Source organism: Rhinolophus sinicus, chromosome 15 (assembly GCF_057876585.1).
Source record: "Rhinolophus sinicus isolate RSI-liver-muscle chromosome 15, RSI-T2T, whole genome shotgun sequence".
NCBI classification, from domain to species: Eukaryota; Metazoa; Chordata; class Mammalia; order Chiroptera; family Rhinolophidae; genus Rhinolophus; species Rhinolophus sinicus.
The window spans coordinates 93,754,765-93,779,705 of NC_142515.1; the positions used below are offsets into that span (position 1 = coordinate 93,754,765).

The following is a 24,941-nucleotide window of genomic DNA, read 5'->3' on the forward strand; positions in this document are numbered from 1 at the left end:
TGGGCAAACTCAAGGAGTTCCTGGCCCACCTGGTCAGGAAGGGGATAGGAGAGATGCTTGTCCTGGTCGTGGGCCTTTAGACCATCCAAAGATTATGCTGGTAATCAACAAAAAACAAACCCTTAGCACATTAGACAATTCTGTCTCAGACTCTTCACTTCTTTGTTTCATTTTACGCTCTACTCCTTCAATACTCTAGCTTCCAACCCTCTTTGCTTCTCCAGTCTTGACTTGTAGAACTCTCCTGGACGTGGCTTATAGTCATGATCTTTTTCTTCCATTTCGTTGCTTTAGATGACACCCAGCCTGATTCAGTCCTGGGTGGGCCAGGACTTAGCTTCTTTGCCAGTGCTCTGTCCGGGATTGTTAGCCTGGTCCACAGTGGGTGGGTGGCACAGCAGAGTGGCTGAGTGTGTGCCAGGAAGGAGGGAATGTGTTTGCAAATGGGGAAATGATGATGGTGACCCAAAAGAAATGCGACCACTATTCTCCAGTCTTTCCTGAGGTGGGGAGGCTGAGCAGCTTCCCTCATGGGGCTTGAAGGTACCCGACTACCAGGAAGACCCATGGTCAATTAAGGAATCTGATACAGGGTACTCTGCAAGGATGCTGATGATTTAGGCTGGTTTGTTTCAGACATCATGGAATATGCAGTAGGCATGTTGGAGGGTCCTAAAGCACTGGGAAGAAGCGTATGGTAGCATGTACAAAACAGGCAAGATGAGGACTGATGATCGAGTCCTGCATTTAGGATGGCCAGCCAAGGAACACAGGGTGAGAGGCTTCACAGGACTGGCTGGTATAGGTGATGTCAGGTGACCTCTCCTGAAGGCCTGAAGTGGCTGATCACCCCTGCTAAAAAGTTGTCTTCAGCAGCGGGCTTTGTAATCTTGGAAGCCTTAGTCTCTGAGGGTCAGGACTGGAGACATGTTCAGTACAAGGCGAGACCAATCTCCTGGGCAGTTTTTGCACAAGTGATTGGGAGAGGGTGTTGGACATCCCTTAGGACTCTTGTCTTGTAGTGGGTCGATCTGCACTGTGGGCAGCCCAGTGAGGAATACGCCCCCATTGTACTATAGAAAAGAGGAAAAGCAGCAACTGTAAGAGGGCCAAAGCCAAGAGGAATTTTCTCCCTATACATCTATGCAGTAAAAAAATGACTCCATCCAAGAGAGGCAGTATTTCAGCATTAGGTCATTTCACCCTTGGCAGAACAGAGGCTGGTGAATTTCACTGTACACTTACTTGCCTAAGCAAATGAGTTGGAGGCCTCTGAGGGAACTGGCCTCCATCTGTCATTTCTTGTATTTTAAAAGAGAAATCAATGATGGGTGGACTGAGCCCTCACTCATCCCTGGAGACAAAGCCCAAGTATTCTTATTGCAGCATTTTTCTATCCGGTTTTTATGTCTAGAAGAGTTTAAGACCTTTTGGCTTTGGATTGATTTTCTAACATTACCTATGCAAATTTTTCTTTTAGTAATAAAACTCCTTCTTCAAGCAATAGTTTATACAAAACCACAATGCATGAAACAGAAAAATACTCAGAATTTTATTAGCATGTATTTATTTTTTAACTTCACATTGATAACATTTTACTTCATATGCTGTCAATAAATGAGAAAACGGAGGCCATTTTCATGAATACAAAAACATACAAAATCAGGGTGTATTGGATGATAACTGTATCACTTTGGTTGAACAGTATTGAAATATATAACTTAGATAAATGATCACAAATGATACCTTTTTAAAAAATGCTTTTCTTACAATCTCAGGATATTCTTCAGTTAAAAGTATCCATGATCAGAAAGAACAATTTATTGTTTCAAAGTTGAATCACTAAGAATAGTCCACAATTGCTGGAATACTTATCACAAAATAATAGACAACAAGCATTCGGACTTACCATAAGAGCTAAAACTGTTTCTACTGCAATGTTATCACAACTTGACCGACAGACTGCATAGTTACTGCACAACTGTTAGAACAATAAAGAGAGCATGCATTGAGCAGACAATAAGCATCATGAAAATAATAATAAGTCTCAATGTAGTGAGGACTTTCTATCTTCCAGACACCACGGTAGGTCCTCACAAGGCATTATCCTTACATAACAGCTCTAGTCTATTATCTTCCCATTTTTTTGATGAGGAAAGTGATGTTTGGAGAAGTTAGGCAACTTGTTTGTTGTGCACACAAGCTACCAGGATGTGATACATCAACTAGCATTTCACGGAATGGTGCTCATTTATCCTCTACCAGTACATTTTACATCACAGGACACGCATGGGCCTGATTTAAACACTCATGAGGTGTTTAGCTCCTCTAATCTATGAACATTAAGATAAATTCAGATATGTGCCCAGACATTGCAAGGGAACCTTTTTTCCAAGGTCTGCACAAAATGAGTCCATCTGGAAATAAAAGTGAGTCGGCTGGTGAATGGCTGGGTGTTACAATTTGGATACCAACACACTTGTGTCCACCTGTTACTTATTAGACTTTAGGGCTTAAAATACATTTTAAAGATGGAACTGCTGAAAAATGTCTGCACAACTTGGAAACCACGATCATGATGTAGGGCAGATTAGCAAGAGTCAGAGAGTTATGGACTCCTGTCTTGGGTTTGCCACTTGTTAGCAAGTTGATATTGAGAAGACACCTTAACCCACTGGAGCTTCAGTTTCTTTCAAAAAGAGCAAAATTCTACCACTTTGGGGTTGCTGTACACATTAAATGAGACATGAGCACAACACCAGGCACATAGAAGCCCCTCTTCTCTTTGCCCTCTGTCACCACTAAAAATCTTCTCTACCCAGAGCGGCCTGTTCACTAAATCCTAACTCTCCAGCATGCCCTCCAGTAACGCCTGCCCTTTCTTGACGATGCCTCTCTCACTGGGAACCTCTTGAAAGCAGGGCATAAGGCAGCGCCTAGAACTGTGTCTCTGACACCTAGCAGAGAAGAGGGAGGAGCACTTTCCAAGGAAGGAGAGGAAGCAACCTGAAGGTGGAGATGGTTGTGTTCATTTAACAGTCACACTTCTGCTGGCTTCCACTGGCCTTGGATTTACACATAAGCTTATTTAGCTTCTACGTGTGGAGACCGTGTCCTCAACGAGACTGTCACTTCCTGAGAGCTCGGCCACATAGGTATATGCCTGTTACCTCCTCAAACAGTGCCTCACCCTGCTCTGGACACAGAGTTTGCTGCTTTGTAAAAGGAAAACACCTGACAAGTCAAAAAACTTAGATCTTTTTAGATAGAGGAACGAAAGATTCTTTTTCTCACGTCAACTCTTTCTTCTACGGTCTGGGTACATTTTGGTTTATCTGGGGATGTTTAAAGGAACCCTGAAGTTTCCTTTAGCCTTCCTATGTCATATTTGGAATTAAATCGTCTGTTTATTGGTGATCTATGTAGGGTCCAAGAAACTCTCAGTAATTTTTTTCTTAGAAAGGAGGATCACGACCTGGCTCGAATGCCTTGATTTCAATTGCATTCATTCAAGGAAATAACACGGGAAAGGTCTTAGCCCGGTAAAGTGAATACCCCCAGGCCCACAGGCTGTAGGTCCCGCCCTGAGTTGGCTTTTAGTCATCTGCCTCGTTTTCCCAGGGGCCATAGCCATCCCCTTCATCCGCCTCTTCAATATTCTCATTTTCAAAAGAGGCCTCTTCCTCCTCCTCTTCTCGGATCACCTTCATTAACTCAAGGAAGCTCGGGGGCGGTCCCTGATCTTTCAGCTCCCTAAGCCTGCACCACAGGATCTCACTGAGGCTCGCCCCAGCCATGACCTGCTCTAAGCGGACCTGATCTGCGATATTCCTGGGGATGGCCCGTTTCTCCACAGCCCTCCGGAGCAGGGTCTCTAACCGCAACACGTAGGCGGAGACTTTCTCTCCTTCCTCCTGATAGGTCTTCAGGTATTTCACCTGTGAGGTCCTGCGGCTCTCCAGGCTTCCAAACACTTGCTTAAACGCCTCCAGACACTCTTCCACGCTTATGGAAGGATTGTCTGCCTGCACTATATGCATGAGGTCCAGGGCGGGGCCACGCAGGCTTTCCATCAACCACCTTTTCTTTTCTGCCTCTGTTACGGGCCACTCTTTGACTATCTCCATAGCCTGTTCCAACCAGATTTCAAAGGGCTCTTCCTCTGGGGCGGGCACAGCGCTCCCCGAGAACACTCTCAGCTTCCGGTATCTCATGGGGAGCAGGGGCTGAGGGGCATGTGCGATTGCCTGTCCCAACAAATGGGCCAGTAACTCCGGTGACACGCAGGGCACTGAGGCTGGAGATACACCCTCATGTCCAAGTGCTCGGAACATACCTGAGACTGTCTGCCCCTCTTTTTCTAGAAAGAGGTTCAGTCTTTCAAGAAATTCAGTGTCCTGGTTAGGGGTTTTAAAGACCACTTTCCAGACGCCCCCCTTCCCCTGAACCTCACTGGGGATCACTGAGACATCAGTGTCCTCTACGAGCTCTAACAAGACAGCATTTGCATTCTCTTGCTTCCTGAATATTTTGCCGAGCAGTCTATACCTGCCCAGAGACTTGAAAGTCTCCTGGAGAACCTCCTGAATCTCCGTCTCGTCACATTCCACCGGTATGCCCGTGACCATCAATGATTTCTGATCATCCACACTCATTATCCGGCACCAGTCCTCCAACAGCGCCAGTGCCATCTTCACGAGGATTTATTTGCTCTAACTCTACGGATACCAATTCGTTTGTGGCGTAGGTAGGCACTGCCTTAGGATTTAAAGTATCCTTTAAATGGGCTCCTGAACCTTGAACCCACCAGTGAACGGGTCCAGGTCAGGTCACTCCAACATCAGTCTCAAAGTCTTCTGGACGGACCAGTAAACCCCTTACTTGTCCAGTGGCAAGCACTCAGCACTTCCAGTTATGTCTCTGGAACAGACCCAAGGTGTGTGGTTAGTGTCTCAGTTATGACAGCGCCATTGTCTGTGGCTCTGCAGTCCCATGGGTGCTGTTTCTCTCCTGGATGCCAGCAGCCACGTGGTGGTGTTGACCCTCTCTGACCAGTGGAGAAAGGCGAGAACTGCTTTCACACTCTCCGGGTTTCTGCCGCCTCACTTCTCTCTAGTCAGTGGGGAAACGCCTCTGCCGTGGCACCCAGAACTCCTGGAGAGAAGTCTCACAGCAGAGTGGCTTGGACTCCTAGTGAAACAACGGTCAGTTACCACACAGCCCTCTCCTTCCCAGGAAGCATCCACACTCTAGTTGTGGATGGAAGTGAAGACAGACGAAGGTTCTGCCTCACATGGTATGTGTGCTGTCCCACTCTGTCAGATCTCTTCTTTGCTCCTAGTGATTTTTTTTTCCCTCTTGGGGACCCTCCTGCCATCTGGCTTCCCCACAATATACTCATCAGACACACCAATTAATGTCTGAGCCCACTTATGGCCAGGATTCAAGATCCTTCCCACGGTAAGAATTATATGAGGAGACGTGGCTGGATACCTGTTTATGTGTTCCAATGTTCCATGAGAGTTGATCTTATTTATTCAGCTTCTCCTACATGAAGATGTCACCCAACTCCATACAATGGTGTGTCTGGATCCTTCTTAGCTCTGGCCAAGCCAAGCTGCCCTGTTGCACATAAATAATAATGGTGTATTTTATGGTTTGATAATATCCAATGATGAAGACTGTCAGCGAGTTTATTAAAAAATCTGACTATCCTTCACAATTCAATCTACTAAACAATATAGTTGCTTCAGTTCTTTGATGAAAAAAGTCCAATTAGAAATCACTCGAACACTTAAAACCAATTAATGTCAGTATAACAATATAACTTATATAATATACTTTAATGTAATACTATAGGTGTAAGAATTTAATATACGTTGAATAATTTTTGAAAATCTCAGGGCCAAATAAGTTAAACTTGGATTATGAATCATGCTCTTTTGTTATGTCTGGTCAGGCTTGGCAAATGCACAAGTAGGTGTTTCTTTTGCTATGAATGTTAAGTTACTAACAAGACATTATTGTTGTAGCATTTGAACTTGAATGGATCATTTGAGGAAAAAGGAAAAGACAGAGCATATCTATAGCAAGCCAGTGGAGATTGGGTAATGTCATGTAAAAAGGGAAGAGTTCCTAGAGTCTCCCAGTTCTGTTGTAGAGAGCGTGTTAAGGGGCCATGATCATTCTTCCTTAGGCCTGAAAATCTCCATCAAGCCGAGTGAGGTGCATAGGCCACAGATGCCAACCTATTGCCATAGTGGCAGCTGTTCCTGCTACAGGCACATTTCCTCAGTCCTTCTGGAAGGTGCTGACGGCATGGAGTGTGCCCAAGGTTCAGAAGGGCAAAATGCTGGATAATGCCCTGGCCCAGCAGCCCCATGGATCTGAGCCCAGTGACTTCTCCATGCCTCCCTTTCCCTTTCAATGTGGGGGTGACCTTCCTCCCACGTTGTAGTATTTAGAGGAAACATGAGATGTAAAAAGGCATCAAATGTGCAGGAAGAAACATTTCCAAGGTCTATGGAATAATTGCCATGGCTTCTTCCTCCAAATGCAGTCCCTACCTGCAAGGTTAACTGTCAAATAAAAAGATGGCAATTGAACCACCGATTTTGATACACAGTAAGTCCACGGAAGGAAATATTTGGATATGGAAAAAATGTGAAAAATCTTGTATTTTCTAACATAAGGATAAGTTGGAAAAGGGACTATACTTTCAGGTGGAAGACCCCCACTGGAATTGTTGGATCATTTAATTAGTAACCTTAGGCAAAGCGTCTCAATCTCTCTAAATCTGTTTCCTACCCTGGAAAGTAGTAATGGAAAAGCACGCATCTCACAGGCTGCTGTGAGTAGGAAATGATGTAATTCGTATGAAAGCACTTTATTCAAATTAGAAGCACATCTGGTGCTGAGTCTGAATGTCCACCTGTGGGTCTCTCAACCCCCTACACGTGTATCGCTCTCCTTCCTCCTCCCCTTCTCATCAGGAGAATCCTTCCCACCTATCATGGTGAGCTATTCCTCAAACTGTGACTGATGGTCCTCCAAATTTAACTCCATTCACCAAACTATCCCTCACATTTGGGTTGAGGGAGAGTATCCACATCTAATCCTAATAAGGGCAAGCGCTGACAATGGGACAGAATCCTTGGTCACACTTGCCGGCGCGGCAAACAGCCTCTTTTAGCCCAAACCCACCCTCGTTACTGAGCATGCCCAGACTTCTCTCTCGAACCACCAAAGGATGGGCATCATCTTTGCAGGATATTGCCACTGTAGTAAAAGGGGCGGGGCTGTAATCGACCAGAGGCAAAGATTGATACAAGAAAAGTACGTGGGGATGGGAGTGAGCAATGAAGCGCGCTCAGTGACGGTGTTGGCACATATCAAAATGCTCTCTGGATATCCACCAACCGGGTAGCTGTGCCTGGTCTACCCGCACATACACAACCACATCTCCACACACCGTTTCCCTGCTTGGCCTCATACAATTCAAAGCGTTCAATCACAGCCCCATCTCTTACCTCACACTGGACTCGCGCGGGCACATATGCCCCCCACCCCACCCCCACCCCCGCACGCGGCTCTGGCGCAGTGCGCAACAGGGGCGAGGGTACAGGGGAGGCAGACAGGTAAGGGCTGGAGATTTGGGGAGTGGGTTGTAATCTGTGCCTTTCCCTCCCTTTGAGGGTGGGGGCATAAGATACCAAATCAGAACATTCTCCTGGGCACTTCTTGGCGCAGTGGCGCAATTACGGTACGTGGCGCCCTCAGGCACCCTCTCTATGTATTAGTTGTGCTGGGCCGGAATTTGCACTGTATTTTTGGCTACACTCGCAAGCACACAGACCTATGTCTCTTTATACCCCAGATCCACCACCATTTGCTCCGCCTCTGCATTTCTCCCTGCCGCGCTGTGCGCCCTCCACAATTGTGGATGCACTGAGTGAGAACCTTCTCGTTTCACTCTGCCCCTAACAGCCCTCCAAAGCCCGTCGGTAGACTGAAGCTTTGGTGTCTTGCGCATCGGAACATGGCCCCCACCTCTCCGCACGGCCTGCGCCATTCCCTCCCCATCCTCACTGCGGCCTCTTCCCTTCTGCCCCGGTGTCTTGTCGCCAGCCAGTTTGTTTCCCTTTCCTCATCCATCAGCTCATGCCCGAGATAAGAGGAGGGAGCCCTCCCCATAAAGGGCCCTAGCCCCCCGTTTACCTCCGCAATGCGGTGGGGGAGAGGCGCCTGGGTAGCATAGGTAGGAGAGAAGGGCGCGGGGACCAGGGGCTGGCTGCGCCCTCGGGTCTTCGCCCAGCGTGCCTATCCCATACTCACCCTGGAGCCGAGAGCTGTTAGTGGGCCCTCCACTCCGCATCCATTAGCCGGTGGTCTGGCAGCTTCACTTCCGGAGCGCGGGGCTCTGGGCGGCGCAACCCTCCCCCCCTCCCACGCGCTCAGCTCGGGTCCGGAGCGCCCAGCGCCTCGCCCCGCCCCCGCCGCGCCCCGCCTGTACCTCCCTCCGCCTGCAGCTGCCGGGAACCGGCAGCCTGTCACTCCCGCTGCCGCAGCGGCTGCGCTCCCAGACCCAACTTTGCAGCTTGCGGGAGCTCGCGTGGCGGCGGGGGGCGTGGGCAGGGAGGGGAAAAAGAGGGGTCAGGGGGAGGGACCGGGAGGGAGGGTCGCCCGCTCACCAGCCCTCCTTCCTTTCTGTGCACCTTGCGGTAGGCAGAGAGCGGCAGCCGCTGCAGAGGCTTCTGCACAGAGAGGCAGACTTAGGGATCGCAGACGGACGGGCGGACGCAGAGGACCCTCCCCGAGCCCCCCGCGCCATGGCCGAGAGGAAGCAATCCGGGAAGGCGGCAGAGGACGAAGAGGTCCCTGCCTTTTTTAAAAACCTGGGTTCAGGCAGCCCCAAGCCCCGGCAGAAATTCTGTGGCATGTTTTGCCCGGTAGAAGGGTCCTCGGAGAACAAGACCATCGACTTCGACTCACTGTCAGTGGGCCGGGGCTCGGGGCAGGTGGTGGCTCAGCAACGGGACGTCGCCCACTTGGGCCCCGACCCGCAGCCACCGTACTCCCGGCAGGGCCGGCGCGCGGGTGGGGAGCCATCTGTTGAATCCGGCCGGAAGGTGGAGATCCGGCGGGCCTCGGGCAAGGAAGCCCTGCAGAACATCTACGACCAGGTTGGTATTGGGTGGTGGGGGTGTTTGAGACGGAGGACCCGGCGCAGAGATCGCCCTTCCGTCGCCCCCCTTACAGCTCGGTGGAGAACCGAGCATCCCAGCGTGCCCACCGTCCTGCCCCTCCCTGCATATGTACACGCACCCCACCCAACCCGCCCCTTCTCCGCGAAAGGTACGGAGAGGCGCGGGCTTGGCTGTGGCAGCCGTGCGCCCACAAAGGCTGCCCGCGCTTTCCTGGGCCTGATGGGTGGTGATGGTAAAGGTTCGGCCGATCCTCGGCTTGGGGGTCGCAAGGTGGGGGATGGGGATGGGCCGCGGTTCCATTCTTCTTAAATCCTCCCGGGCGGCTTCCGATCGCAGCTGTGGCTGGGTGCCCCACCCTTTTTTGGATGCAGCTCTGGGCGTTCAGTGGAGGGTTCGCATGAAGGCCGAGGGGCTCCCTGGGGGTCAGGAGGGGCGGGGGCTTCGACGGCTGCTCCCCGCCGCGCCCTGCGCGCTCTCCTACAGCACCTCCTTCCTTGCCTTCCGCGCTCGCGTCCTGAGCTGGAGGCCAGGACCATGGTCAGCGCCTCCCGGACCGCCCTGGAGAATCTCATCGCCCTGACTCCAGTGTGCCGCGTGAGAAGAACGAGGCAGGCGGTGGAGTCCCTCCGAAGAAACCCAGACGCTCCTAAATAGCCCATGTGGAGAACAAAGTTCCGCTAAGTATTTCAGCAAGGGCTTCCCAGCACGATCCCCCCAACCCGCCCTATGTGGGAGGCGCTTTGGGGATAGGGAACAAGTGGATTATGTTCAAAGAGTGAAAAGAAAAGGGGAAAAAAACCTTCACATTTTGGATCCAGTGTCAAAGATGGATTGGCACCCTCCATACTGTGTTAATGGGGGAACAAAGAAGACCAATTTGGTAAACCTTGATTTTAGAAAATGTTCGTCATCTCTGGCGAATAACAGCGTGCATTTGAAGGGCAGTCGTCTTCTCACACCACAGTTTGTTTTTTTTCTTTATCAGGGTGACCTTCATACTTGTGCATTCCCCCCAGCCCCCCCCCCCAGAGCCTTAATTCCTCAACTGATAAATTACAGTGTGAAGTGTTTCAACATTTGTTTGCTGTTTCTTTCCCAGGCCCATTGGTGAAAATGACAAATCAGTCAATGATTGATTATTTATTGAATACTTATTGCGTGCCTTGCCTTGTGGGACAGGGGAAAGTTAGCTATATATAAAAAGTTCAAGGTGATTTCTTCTTACGGGGCTTTCAGAGTAGTTGGGAGTGGCCTATACATATTCACTAAGTGATTCCACAAGCATTTATTTGGCTGGGCTTCAGACACTGTGCTTATAATGAACACATCAGAGAACAATGAAGAGTTGGTGCTAATGGCACAACCATGTTACTCTTTCCTGATGTGGCATAGAATTTTGCAGCTTTTCACTTTTGTTGGACCAATTCTAGGAAAGATAAACCATCTGCTGTCATTTTCAAAAGGGGGCAACTAATGACTTGATTCCTTCTCTCCCAGCCCTGTGCTCTGATTTATTCATATGGGGGAGGGGGTTACCGGATATCCATAGTTCACTATCAGTCAGCCAGAAGAACTTAATCCAGAAAAGTTACTTTGTACCAAGTGATCAGACAACTGAAGTAAAAGTTTGTAGTGATGTAACTTAAAACGAAAGCTGAGTGAGTGTGAAATGCTTTCCTACGTGAACACACTGGGTGAGGGCCAAACCATGATCATTATAGCATGAACAGCAGAATGTTTGTGTGAGTGTCCTCATCTGAAACAAGGTGTGCTGAAAATTCTAATGTCCTATAGGGAGCAGGAAAATGCCTCGAGATAAGGAAGAGATCATTTTTTAAAATGGCCGCTCCAGGGGTGCAGGCTGACAGTGGTCTCCTTGATAATGATGGCAGTGAATTAAAACTCAGATTTGAAAGGCAAAGTTTCACTGGGTTGAATCACACATCTCTTTTTCTATGCATTTAGAAGTTCAAATATTTGATCATCAGAGTTACTTGTTTGAACACTTTCTAAATTTAATAGGAATGCTAGAGCACATGGAGAGGGAGATTTGAAGAGGAAACCAAACCCTAGGCAGTTTTAGCCTCTGGAAACCCAAAGTTGCTTCAGTGCCTGGTTATTAGTAGCAGAGGGTGATTCTGGCTTGGTCTTTCTGCCGCCTTCCCTGAATTTTCATTTTCAATCTTGCCTTGTCATGTAAGGGCTGTTCCTTTGGGATTTGTTTCATTCGTGACTATTTACCAGTATCAGTACTTAACAGTGTTTGAATATTTCGTGTCTATTCAAGACACAAAAGACGTGTGTGTGTGTGTGTGTGTGTGTGTGTGTGTGTGTAACAATGGTGATTTCCAAAAGTACAGTTGGGCCCACCATTTTGACTGAATCAAGTAGCCATTACTTACCTTGTTTCCCCAAAAATAAGACCTAGCTGGGCAATCAACTCTAATGCGTCGTTTGGAGCAAAAATCAATATAAGACCCGGTCTTATATTATGTTAGATAAGACCCGGTCTTATATTATAGTAAAATAAGACCGGGTCTTATATTAATTTTTGCTTCAAAAGATGCATTAGAGCTGATGATTCAACTAGGTCTTATTTTCGCGGAAACAGTAGTTTTCAGCTAATGAGTAGGGTGACTGCCAATATCTCAGTACGTTTTTATCTGAAGCCCTGGCACATAGAGAGGTGGGGGAACACACTAGAGTGAGTGGATCTCACATCTTTCCTCCTCCCCTAAATCTGTGTTTATAGGTGTCATTAATGCATGCAGAGGGGCTTTGACCACCTGCCACACTAGGAGTTCTGCTGTTCCTCTAGTAAGGTGGTGGGAAGGGAGGGAACACGCCTCCTTAACCCGGATGCCACATGGCTTATGGGAGACTAGGGGAAGTTGAGTTGCATGTATCCCAGCATGCAAATGTCAACAAGTCAGCACCAGAAAGCACTCGGTGTGGCTTGGGCTGGAATGTTAGGTTTTGGTGAAAGGAAGAGCCAGTGCCATGAGTGCAAATGAGGAAAGTTTCTATCTCATTACTCTCTTCCCTTTGTCTCCTTGGGGGAAGTCCATCTTGGGCTGCAGTGAGATTAAATTGGTGACCACCTGTTAGGAACTCTGAGCCTCTTGCAATAGAGAGCAGAAGGACACTACTGTTGGCTGTATTCTTTCCTGCTAGTGCCCAGGGGTCCCTCAGCCTCCTCCCTTCCACCTAAGAATTCCCTCCATTCTACCTCAGACACATGTTAGCCAGAACCAGCTGTTCCACTAGGGAAACTGGATCATGAGCATCCCTCCCAATGGGGCTCCCAGGCCCTTTTCCCAGCAGCAAACAGCCTGCACAGACTAGGGTGGCAGGGGACTGATTCTCCATTTCTCTGGGGGCAGGTGCCAGTCAGGGAACTACATGAGAGTGCTGCTGAACTTGACAAAATCACCAAGTCTGTAAAACGCTTTCTGACATGCCTTTCCATTCTATGTCTCCATCCCTTCTCCCCATGTTGATGGTCTCTCAGCCCTGGGTACCCAGGGACTCTGCTGCCCTCTTAATGTTTAATGCTACCCTTGCCCCTTTGTGATGGTGATGCCCCTTCTAGAGCTTTCTTCCTCCAAAAGCAACGAGTTCTGAAATCACTCTCTTCCCTTTTGCCCTCCCTACTCTCATTCAAAATCCCTTCCTTGTGTTAATCTTAGCTAGAGAGAAATCCCAATGATTCACGGCATCCATCGCTTCTGTGAATGACTGATACACAAGTTGTCCCCAGAGATACGTGTTTGATAATAGATTAGCCTGTTCAACAAAATGAATGCCTAGTTAGCAGGATGTGTGGTAGAGATTTGGCTGGGAGCCTAGAACAAGGGCATTAATTTGATACTTTAGAGGCCACATTGTTTCGAAAGAGGAGACACAAATATGAACATTTATGGTTCAGGATTCCAATATACCTAAGACCCATCTGCATTCAAAGGGAGAGAGGGGCTTGGGTAGGAGAAGGAAATGGTAATAATCCGTAATTGTTGGTTGTTCTTGATTTCCTAGATGATTTTTTGACTAATCATATAATTAGTGAAATTAAAAAAAACCCATCTAATTGTGGTAAAATACACATAACATAAAATTTAACATTTTAACTATTTTTAAGTGTACAATTCAGTAGTGTGAAATATACTCATATTGTTTAGCAACCCATCTCCAGAACTTTTCCGTTTTGCAAAACTGAAATTCTGTGCCCATTATACAATAACTCCCCATATCCTCTTCCCCCAGCCCCTGGCAACCACCATTCTACTTTGTCTCTGTGAATCTGACTACTCTAGGTAACCTCATATAAATGGAATCATATAGTGTTTGTCTTTTTGTGACTGGTTTATTTCACTTAGCATAATGTCCTTAAGGTTCATCCACAGCAGGATTTCTTCCTTTTTTTTTTCCAATTTATTGGGGTGACAATTGTTAGTAAAATTACATAGATTTCAGGTGTACAATTCTGTATTACATCATCTATAAATTCCATTGTGTGTTCACCACCCAGAGTCAGTTCTCCTTCCATCACCATATATTTGATCGGATTTCTTCCTTTTTTAAGGTTGAATAATATTCCCATAGTTAGTAAATTTTAATGAGTCATTGATATTGAAAAGTTGTTGCTCAATTAATAGACCTGCAATGAATTAATTGTCAGAGGAAGTAAGAAGTGTTACATTTGGGATGAGATAGACCTTCCCCATCCACCTGGGACCCAAGGCTGAGTAGAAGAAAACTCCCTCCAGCTAAACAGCTTCTACAATCTTTCTCTCTTGTAGCTTAAGGGTGGAGAGAAGAATTGCTGTCATGGAACCTCCAGTGACAACATCTGGCTATGACCTCTCCAATGTTGCATAGTTCATGAACTTGTGGGCTGTGGAAATCCAGATAGGGCTGGACGGTTTCCTACCAGTGATAAAGACAAGCCAGGTATTCTGATGGGTTCTTTGGTCCCAGTGTCCCTGTCTACTTCCTTGAGAAAAAGAGAGAGTCAGAATTGATCATGGATTCCAATGTGTACTACCACTGAATGTCAGAGCTTGCAAGAGACCTCATGATTGTTTAATCACCTCATTCTAAAGGTGGAGAAAGTGATGCCCAGCAAAACACTTCTTCATCCCATGCAACTCAGGTGACAGTCCCAGGAGTGGGACAGAGGCCTGTCACCGCCCGGTCCCACCGCAGGCCTATAGCACTGAAACCTTGTGATTTATGTAGCATTATATAACTCAAGAATGTATGTCTATTTTAGAGTGTTCAGAATATATTATTTTAAAGCTTGTCCCAGCACTTTCTGATAGAGGCATTATTCCCTTTGTGTGAATAAAGACAGGGTCCTGGTGATATTTACTGACTTATCCTAAGGTCTTGCTATTTAGTAGGTATATGAGCTAGGATTTGAACCAATGTTTCTTGATTCAGTCCCATATTTCTTGCAATACTGCATTCTGTGGCTCTGTTCCACTGCCGGAGATAGTGAATGTAAACGTACAATTTAGTTTTGTGGCCAAGTATTTCATATCCCATTAAACTTCATATGTTCTATGGGGTAGGCCCTGAGCTACATGCTTTATTTGTGCCATCTTATTAATGCTAAGACAACTCTATTAGGCAGGTACTACTGTTATCCTTATTTTGCAACAGAGATATCTAAAGGTGAAAGAAACTTGCAAAGCAACTTGCTAATGAAAAGCCAGAGGCAGGATTGGAGCCCAGGGTCTATGTGACTAAAGAGACTCTTAAGCACTGTGATGTACTGAATTGCTTTCTCTATTAATTATTCTTATATCGTCTCCAAAGAATTAACTGTTGCAAAAAGCTGCTGTACCTATGTGGTTTTTTGTTTGTTTGTTTGTTTGTTTGTTTTCAATGAATTCTTTGAAGCCATTTACAAAAGGGACTGTTGATTTGCTTTATGAACGTGCCCTAAACTGCGGGTAGTCTGTCCATCAGTTTTTTTAAACACAAGAGATGTCTTCAAATATCGCTGGGACAGAGGCCAACTCTGAGAGTATGAATGACATGTTTTTCAAAGATTAGAGCAATGTGATGACAAGGTGATTTTTCCACTTAATGTAAATCATGAATGACAAGCAAACAATGACCAAGTCACCAATAGGAGCATTGGCAGGTGGTCTGATGGACACTTGAGCTGGATTGATGGGTAGCATAGGCCCAGAGCTGCACAAAAAGAGTGTTTGAAGGGGAAAGACGTGGTCTTGAAGGTGGCTGGGGTCTGCTTTTGAGACACGTGTAGACAGTTTGACTCGGCTCTGATTCTGAGGCAGCTCGCTAGCTCTCTGACAGAAAGAACTCAGGGCTGGGAGACGGGAAGCCTGGCTTGTCGTCTGGCCCTGTTGTTTGCTAGCTGTGTTTCCTGCGTGATCACCTAACGGGGGCTGTCATCAAGCTGGGCCTTGATCTGTAAGGCTCTGTCTCCAATTTCCACTAAAGGTTTTGAAGGAAACCTGTGATGTCCCTGGTTTTGTTCTTTTTTTCAATTAGGGTAAAATTTACATAACATAAAATTCTCATTGTGGTCTATAATTCAGTGACTTTAGAGCATTTATAATGTTGTGCAACCATCACTATTGCCTATTTCCAGGACATTTTTTTATCACTCCAAAAAGAAATCTCATATTCATTAAGCAATCATTTCTTATTATCCCCTTACTCGCACCTATGGCAGCCATGAATCTGCTTTCTGTCTCCATAGATTTGCTTTTTCTGGACACTTTGCGTAAATGGAATCATACAATATGTGGCCTTTTGGGTCTGGCTTCTTTCATTTATTGTGATGTTTTCAAGGTTCATCCACATTGTAGCATGTGTCAGTCCTTCGTTCCTTTTTATCGCTGAGCAATATGTCATTGTTTGTATATATTATAGCGCATTTATTTATCTAGTCAACATTTGATGGACACTTGGGTTGGTTCCACTTTTTGGCTATCATGAATAATACTGCTGTTAACATTCTTTTAAAAGTTTTTGTTTAAACATATGTTTTCAGTTCTGTTAGGTATATATCTAGGGTGGGAATTGCTAGATCACATGGTACCATGTTTCCCCAAAAATAAGACCTAGCTGGACCATCAGCTCTAATGCGTCTTTCAGAGCAAAAATTAATATAAGACCTGGTCTTATTTTACTATAAGACCTGGTATAACATAACATAACATAACATAACATAACATAACATAACATAACATAACATAACATAACATAACACTGGGTCTTATATTAATTTTTGCTCCAAAAGATGCATTAGAGCTGATGGTCCAGCTAGGTCTTATTTTCAGGGAAACATGGTATTTCTGTTTAGCCTTTTGAGGAACTGCCAAATTGTTTTCTCCCATTTTACCACCTTTTTGCATTCTTGCCAACAATGTACAAGGGTTCCAATTTTTGCACATTCTCCACCACACTGGTTCTTTTCCCCTTTTTAAAAACTATAACTATCCTAGTGGATGTGAAGTGGTGTCTCATTGTGGTTTGGATTTGCGTTTCCCTAATGACTAATGATGTTGAGCATCTTTCATGTTCTTGGCTGTTTGTGTATCTTCCTTGGATAAATATCTATTCAAGTTCTTTGCCAATTTTTAAAAATTGAGTTGTCTTTTTCTTGTTGAGTTGTAGGAGTTCTTTATATATTCTAGATACCAGCACCTTATCAGATACATGATTTGCAAATATCTCCCCCTGTTCTGTGTATTCTCTTTCTTGATAGTGCCCTTTGATTCCCAAAAGTTTTTAATTTTGACGAAGTTCAATTTATATTTTCTTTTGTTGCTTATGCTTTTGTTGTTACATTATCCCTGGGTGTTCTCAGAACTGCTGGATCAACTGAAATCTAGTAAAGAAGTTCTAGGGCCTCATTTCCTAGAATGATATTCATCTAACTAAATCCTATTGTTTTATGGGAACCTTGAAATTTATTAAGAAGAACATTTGCAATAGGTTAGTATTCTTGAGTGTTTTGTGTACTGCTTAAGTTTGGTCTTTCTATCTCGTGATCCAACCATACAAAGAAAATTCTTGTGTGTGTGTGTGTGTGTGTGTGTGTGTGTGTGTACATATATATATGTGGTAGTATACATATATGTGGTACTATACAAATATAATATAATATAATATAATATAATATAATATAATATAATATAATATAATATAATATAATATAATATAATATAATATAATATAATATAATATAATGTAATATATCAGGGGTACCAAAAAACGTATACAAGTGGGCACTTTGGTCAACGTTGCTCAAGCAGTAGTTCGCTGTAATCAGAAGTATCTGATGGTAACCACTTTGAGCATCTCTTGTAGTTGCAGAAGTCAAACGTGACTTGTGTTCATCTTTTGTTATTGGTATGTATTGAATACTACAATTTTAATACAGTTTTCCTTTCTTAAAATGTGTACACATTTTTTTGGCACCCTTTGTGTGTGTGTGTGTGTGTGTGTGTGTGTGTGTGTGTGTGTGTGTGTGTATTTTAATGAACTTGAAAATTTGTTTACCAAATCGGTGATTTGGGAGTGGCAGGATGGTGTTGAGGAGGGCTGTGACTTAACAAGCTGAATTTAGGAAAAATTAGTTAGAGAAACTAATTGAATTCAATTTTTATTTCCCATTTTTTAGAGATAACATGACAAAGTGCCATGTTTATTGTAGATTATACTGCTAAGCAAATTTTTAAGAAAGACATCATTGATAATCTTATTATCTAGAAATAACCATTAATAGCATTTTGTTGTTGTTGTTTTTTTTCTAGTCTTTACTCTCTCGTCAAAAATGAATGAGAAATACTGCTTTTTAGCATTCCTGACATCACGGGGTCTTATAGTTCTTACAGTATTTCCCAAATTTATAGGTGACATTGACTTCCTGCTTCTTGCCCATTTTCCTCTTGATGTATTCATATTTTAAACATTGATTGGTAAAAATTATATGTTAAAATGTATCCATTTTAATGTCACTTATTAACACATTTTTTCCTAGTTTGCATCTAATTTTTTTATAGCCTTCATTTTTTGGCATCCAAATTTAAATTTTATGTAGTTAATTCATCTTTTCTGTTTTTTGCCTTTCAATATTAGTATTTAATTATATTTTTCTTCTAAAATCTTTTTGAATTTTGTGTTTATTTGTATTTAAATCTGGAAATTAATTTTTATCTATAACTTGAAATAAGGTATAACAAATTTTCAAATAGTTAGCCAGTTGTCTTAATGGTATTTATTTAATAATTAATGTTATTTTACTTAGTTTTTGTATACTCAATTTTTTAATGTATGTCTGGGCATTTTTTGGCTTCCTTCTCTGTTTCACTGATCTGCCTTACTAATTTTGTAGCAGTTCAATACCACTTTAGCTACTGTAATTTTAAAAATATCTTTACTTTTGTTTGTTTTTTGTCATTCACCTGCATTTTCCATGAAAGATATTTTAAATTACAGAACCTTGATATGATTTTTACCAGACCTATACTGAATTTATATATTGAATTATAAGAAATATTTAAGATAGTAAGCCTTTTTACTTAAGTGTATAGTATATCTTGCCTTTTTTTCAGTTATTTGGTTCTATTCCTCTGAAATTTTTTGTTACATTTATTCTCATATGTTTTTTGTGAATGGGAAATTTCCCCATTATATTTTGAAGTTTACGTTCTGGTGACTCTTCAGTTATATATTAATTGGTAATAGATTGCCTTGCTGAACTTACTCTTGGTTCTAATAGTTTTCGATTGATTTTCTTGGAACAGTTTTATTATCTAGCATTACTTTAACGTCTTTTTTCCCAATGCCTTTATTTATTATTTCTCTTCTTTGCATGATTACATTGCCTAGCCCTTCTAGAAACATGTTGGGTAGTAGTGGTAATATTAGGGTTCCCTGTTTGATTTCTGACTTTAATGAAAAGGTCTCTATGCTTTCATTATCGTTTGAGAGAGCTACTCTCAATCTTGTTAAATAATCATTCAATTCCTACTTGTGCATGCTGTCAACGTCCTTCATCCAATGACCACCAGGACCACAACTGTAGTGGCACGAGTTGGGTTCATTACTTGTTAAATTGAGGGAGAACACATACAATGGGGAACCATCAGGCATCTCTGTAGGGAAAGGTATTAGAGGTCTGAGCTTTGGTGGGGTGACTTTGGGGAGGGTCCAAGGAAGTGAGGATTCCCTCTGGACTGGGCTCTGTCATAAAGTGGGGACAATTCTGTGATTGGGGATCTCAAGAAACCTTATCTATAGAGGGGTAGATTAGACTGAAGCCAAAGCTGTGATTGGTATTGAAGCAGTAGGCACTCATTAGTGAGGAGAGAGGGACGTTTAGTATTTGGTGATTTGGGCAATGTTCATATTTTATTAGATGTGATTATGGAGGGGTCTCATTTTTGTCTTGATCCATCATGGTCCCTGAGTGGTCTTGTCTGATGTGGATGCTCTGTGAAATTTATTTTCAACGGGAAGACCTCGCTGTGAGTGCCAGGCCAGCTCTTGGCAGCTATTTTCTATTTCTCGCTGTGCTGTTAAAATCAGGGTTTGGTGTTGTAGGATTATATTCTATAGTGTTTTGTATCTGTTTTTGTTTTAGAGATGTCTTCCTATCTTCCACTGAAGATTCCAAATAGTTTCCTGAACTCACTCCCTCCAAGGATACCTCCTATCCCTTGTTCTGTAATAGTTTTTCATAAGCTTGGTATTTTTTCCTCTGTGTTTACCCCCTCAGGTGAGATCCCTTCAGAGTCCATGTCTTTGGCAGAGGAGTGTGTGACTGACTGTCTTTGGCCCCACTCTCCAACCACATGTACAGTTGAGCCTTCTTTATTATGGTTACAGTTTGAGGATTGATTCAGGTACCAGCTCTTTGTCCATTTTCCATTTTCTGGTGCTGAGGTTGCAGACTTTGGCTTGCATACTCCAGTTAACTTTCAAAAATAAATTTGGGGAACAACTTCATGGTTGCCAAATTTTTCTGTTGCCAAAATAGGGACACTGAAAAAAAAAGCTATTACGTAATATTATCTCCTAAAATGAAGACTATTTTAGCACCAAAAATGTTCAAGAGAAAATAACTCTAGAATTAAAAAAATATGCATAAATTGAAGTTTATGAAAAATCAAATGTATTGTCATATGGTTCTCATTTTGACCTAGATTTGTGAACACTTTGCCCCAGGAAGCCTGGCATCAGCTGCTACACCAGTATTGGTTGAAGTGGCATCTCTCTCACTCCTTATCTGCCCCTTCCTGCACAGTCTCTTTCCAGGGGTTGTTATCTCTGTTCAATAAAGAGATAGGAGCCTCACAGGCCCGTATGGGCAATTGTTTCAAATCACTGGGATTGGTTTTAAGCAGCTAAGGTAATACACGCAGACATGGACCTGACTGTCATGAAAGAAGGACTTTTTATACTCACAGATCCCCAGAAACAGGAGACATAGCATGTGTGCAGGGCCACTCAGGGAAACATGGAGCTAGTCAGGAGGCCGTGGGAGGGAGGGGTAGACACGGGCAAGAGCTATTGTTGTAGTTTCTGGGAAGGTACAGGCAAGGTAGGGTCAACAGGCTTAGGACTGGCTAGTTGGAGAATTTTAGTGGGCTCTGGGGCATAGGGGCCGTCCCTAGTTATCTGGAACCTAACCCTGGGGTGATTAGGTTAGGGAGACAGTGACCCTGAGTTTAAGAGCTTCCACAAAGAGGTAGATGGGGGTATGGGCTTTGCATTGATTGTTTTGCCTATAAGAAGTGCATTCCCAGGAGAGTTTAGGAATCTAGGAATTGGCCAGCCCTGGCAGCGGCAGCCTCTCCAGGGTCATCAAGGCCCCAGATGTCCAAGCACCAGAAATGCAGAACATGAAAAAGCATGATTAATATAACAATATTAGCTGGCAATAGTAGACCTAAGATTCTTACAAGGTTCTGGCCTTACGTGTCTGTTGGTTTTAGGTTTATAGATTTATTGGGCACTTTTGTATTTGTATGACCTTCATTAGTATTTTAGCTGGAGTGTTCTGTCTGGGGTCTCTAGCCTAAAGCCTTTTGAAGGCTGGAAATCCATAATCTGACTTTTAAAACCTGATGCACGTTCAGAGTTACAGTCATGCTCACTAAAAGCAATGGAGTCCACACCTGTCCATTACATGACTGGGTCTTTTTATTTATTTCTGTAAATAAACTATAGATCTTAGAGGACATATGATTACGCCAAAGCTGGTAGTGAAGATGGCTGGAGAAAAGTCAACTGCAAAAAATGATCATCTACTTCTCTGCTCACTAACTCTCCTCCAACGTCAGTGACAGAATCAGCAAAAACAGGGTTTCTGGGAAGGATCAGCTTTACCTCCTGACCATGAGCTCATCCAGTAACAATGAGCCCCCAATCATGGCACTGGGGCTGTCTTAGCTCATCAATAGTATACCAGCAAAAGTACATCTCCATAATGTTTTTTCTTGACCTCACCCTTAACTGGTCTGTGGTATTTTTTGGTCACATCCTAATTAAGTATGGACTCTGAAAATTATTGTGCAGGATTCAGGAGTTAAGCTGTGCATAGAAGTAATCCAAATGTGGGACCAGGAAAAGCAATGCAGAGACATTCTACAAACTTCTCAGGCCCAACAGGACTCGGGACTGCTTTTAGGACCCTTTACTGTTTGACACTATCACCCGGTAGTTCTTTGTCTTTCCTTTTGGCCATTTAGTTAGATAAGAAGATGTGCTTCTGTGAGAAAACCAGTCCAGTGCTTCACACTCATGCTTAAGGTTTCCTTAAATGTCACTGGAGAATTTAGTGTGCAAACTATTAGGCTGAGTTTGCCATGTTATAGAGAGATTTTTGATTATACCAGGTGGTAGTTTTGAGCAAATCACCTATTTCTTTTAGACCTGCTTTTTCATTTGAAAAGTGGGCATCAAAATAGTGACCTCCTGGAGTTATTGTGAGGATTGAACGGAGTAATATATGGAAAATGTTTGGCCTGAGTGGGAACCTAGCAAACTGAGCTGTTACTGCTGTAAAATGAATAGGAGATGGATGTGTGTGAAGGTAATTGGAACATCTTTGAGGAGGTCCGTAAGAAAGGTACGGAAGCGTTGCTGTGAGGGTGCCAAGGTGGGGAGACTTTGGTTTCTTTTCATTTACGGCCACAAACTACAAATGGACGTTCAACCCTTTCCAGTACCAAGACAAATGCTCCACATCTTCTCCTCTCCCTCACATTTCACACACTCTTTCCATCTACCTTCTTTCAGTGGATGACTCCACTTTACTCACTGGGAGGGAGTGGGTGGAGGGAACAAGTCTCCAGAAAGACACCCACTTATCTTCTCACCACCAAACTTATCATTTTCCATCACTGGTACTGCTTTCCCCTCCCCACCACTCAGCAGAAGGAAGGTCCCTACTCCGCCTATGGCCATTGGCACATGTATGCCCTGAATACCATCCTTCCTCCTTCCTGAAACTGTCCACCTCCTCACCATCTACTGGATCGTTTCTATCAGCATACACACGTCCGTTAGCACCTCTATTATAAAACAACAACAAGAAAACTCACAAAAATCCCCTCTTGACCCATATTTTTCTCCAAATTCTGTTTGTCTACTCCTTTTCTTAGCAAACTTTTCTAAAGACTTAGTCTATATTTGCTGTGTTTCTTCATCTCCCATTCACTGCTTAAAAAAAAAAAGAACTGACATACATCACACAGGAATATATTATTAAACAGAGAGATGGCTAAAGCCCCCTTTGACCACTCTCCTCATCCCGGTCCCCTCCCCTCCTGGATAAACTATAACCACGGTTTATTCATTCCTTCGTATCCTTTTGGACTTCTACCTATTTACATGTATATCTGTCCTTGGAGAAAATGTGTAGCATTATTTGTGTGCTTCCGTGTGTATGTAGGTGTGCGTGCATGTGTGTTTGTTTTACATAAATGATATCACTATATATCAACAACTTGTTCTTTTTCTTTCTCTGTGTTGCAGAGGTCTATGTTAGTACATATAAATTATATTAGTTCATATAAGCTTACATTCTTTTAGCTGCTGATACCAATCATAATTGCTAAGACTTATTGGGTGCTAAATGTGTCCTAAGCACAATTCAAATTGTTTTACACGTGGTTATTTATTTAGACCATTCACTGACCCTGGGGGGGTGGGGGGGGTATTAGTGTCTCCCTTTTCATGAGGAAACTGAGGTAGAAAGAGACCAAGTAACATGCTTAAGGTTATGTGCTCAGTAAGTGATGAAGTCAGGATATAAAATCAGGCATTTGGCTCCAGAGTATGTGTCCTCAACCACTGCATTGTTCCACAGTTTGAATATACCATGGGATATTGAGCCATTTTTCGGTTGTTCCCAGTTTTTATTGGTAATGAACAACACTTCAGGGAGCCTCTTGCACATTCTTTTTGCTTGTGCAGGAGTGTGAGTGTGCCTTTATGGTAGACACTAGATAGTGAAACTCCTGGCTCACGGGCAAGCATACTTAACGTTACTACAGATATTGTCAGAAGTGGACAGCAAGGGACTGTCCATTTTACACTCTCCTCAGTCATATAAGAGCATACCTATTTCCCCATGAGTTGGTATCAAATTTAATACTCGATATCAAATTTAAAAAATTGCCGGAGCGCCAACCCTAGTCCCTCGCGCGGTCCCGTGTCCTCTCCAACAAGATGAAAGAAACTATCATGAGCCAGGAGAAACTCGCCAAACTGCAGGCACAAGTGCGCATTGGTGGGAAAGGAACTGCTCGCAGAAAGAAGAAGGTGGTTCACAGAACAGCTACAGCAGATGATAAAAAACTTCAGTTCTCCTTAAAGAAGTTAGGGGTAAACAATATCTCTGGTATTGAAGAGGTGAATATGTTCACAAACCAAGGAACAGTGATCCACTTTAACAACCCTAAAGTTCAAGCCTCTTTGGCAGCGAATACTTTCACCATCACAGGCCACGCTGAGACCAAGCGGCTGACAGAAATGCTACCCAGCATCTTAAACCAGCTTGGTGCAGACGGTCTGACTAGTTTAAGGAGACTGGCTGAAGCTCTGCCCAAACCATCTGTGGGTGGAAAAGCACCACTTGCTACCGGAGAGGATGATGATGGTGAACTTCTAGATCTTGTGGAGAATTTTGATGAGGCTTCCAAGAATGAAGCAAACTGAATTGAGTCAACTTCTGAAGAAGATAAAACTTGAAGAAGTTACTGGGAGCTGCTATTTTATATTATGACTGCTTTTTAAATTTTGTTCATGGATCTGATAGAATCTCAATCTCTAATATTTTTAAGCCCAAGCCCCTTGGACACTGCAGCTCTTTTCAGTTTTTGCTTATACACAAATCATTCTTTGCAGCTAATTAAGGTGAAGAAGCTTGGGAATAAAGTTTGAAGCAAAGGTTAATAAAGTTCTTTGCCTAGTAAAAAAAAAATTTAAAAAAAAATTGCCAATCACGTAGGTTAAAAATGGTATCTCATAGTTTCCCCTTGTCTTTGTCTGGTGCTAGCGGATGGAGCATCTTTTCATATGACGACTGGTCGTTTATAGTGCTGCTTTGGTCAACTACCTGCGTATAATCTTTACCTATTTTTCTATGGATTTGATTCTTTGTCTTTTGGTTTGTTAAGAGTTATTTACATATTTGGGATACCACAACTCGCTCTTCAAACCACTCCAATATTGTTGTTA

General features: G+C 43.7%; 2 protein-coding genes and 1 pseudogene across 2 annotated transcripts in view; 2 read left to right on the plus strand and 1 right to left on the minus strand.

The window, feature by feature from the left end:
* Positions 1–1,528: 1,528 nt before the first annotated feature.
* PNMA2 (PNMA family member 2) lies at positions 1,529–8,591 on the minus strand. The gene is made up of 3 exons (XM_019714942.3): positions 8,335–8,591; positions 5,494–5,622; positions 1,529–5,190 (listed from the first exon to the last, which is right to left on the minus strand). Exon 3 carries the CDS (start codon positions 4,689–4,691, stop codon positions 3,597–3,599), a length of 1,095 nt encoding a protein of 364 aa, XP_019570501.3. The 5' UTR covers positions 4,692–5,190; positions 5,494–5,622; positions 8,335–8,591; the 3' UTR covers positions 1,529–3,596.
* A 237-nt stretch (positions 8,592–8,828) lies between these two features.
* The window catches only part of DPYSL2 (dihydropyrimidinase like 2), a 110,046-nt gene continuing 93,933 nt past the window's right edge, over positions 8,829–24,941 (plus strand). The window contains exon 1 of the mRNA XM_019714962.3: positions 8,829–9,182. Within this exon, the coding sequence (XP_019570521.1) occupies positions 8,829–9,182 (354 nt within the window). The remainder of the gene's footprint in view (positions 9,183–24,941) is intronic.
* On the plus strand, positions 23,886–24,696 carry LOC148755266 (transcription factor BTF3 pseudogene; annotated as a pseudogene).

Coding starts and splice junctions, on each gene's coding strand:
- PNMA2 (XM_019714942.3), bottom strand. CDS start 4,691: ATGGCACTGGCGCTGTTGGAGGACTGGTGCCGGATAATGAGTGTGGAT.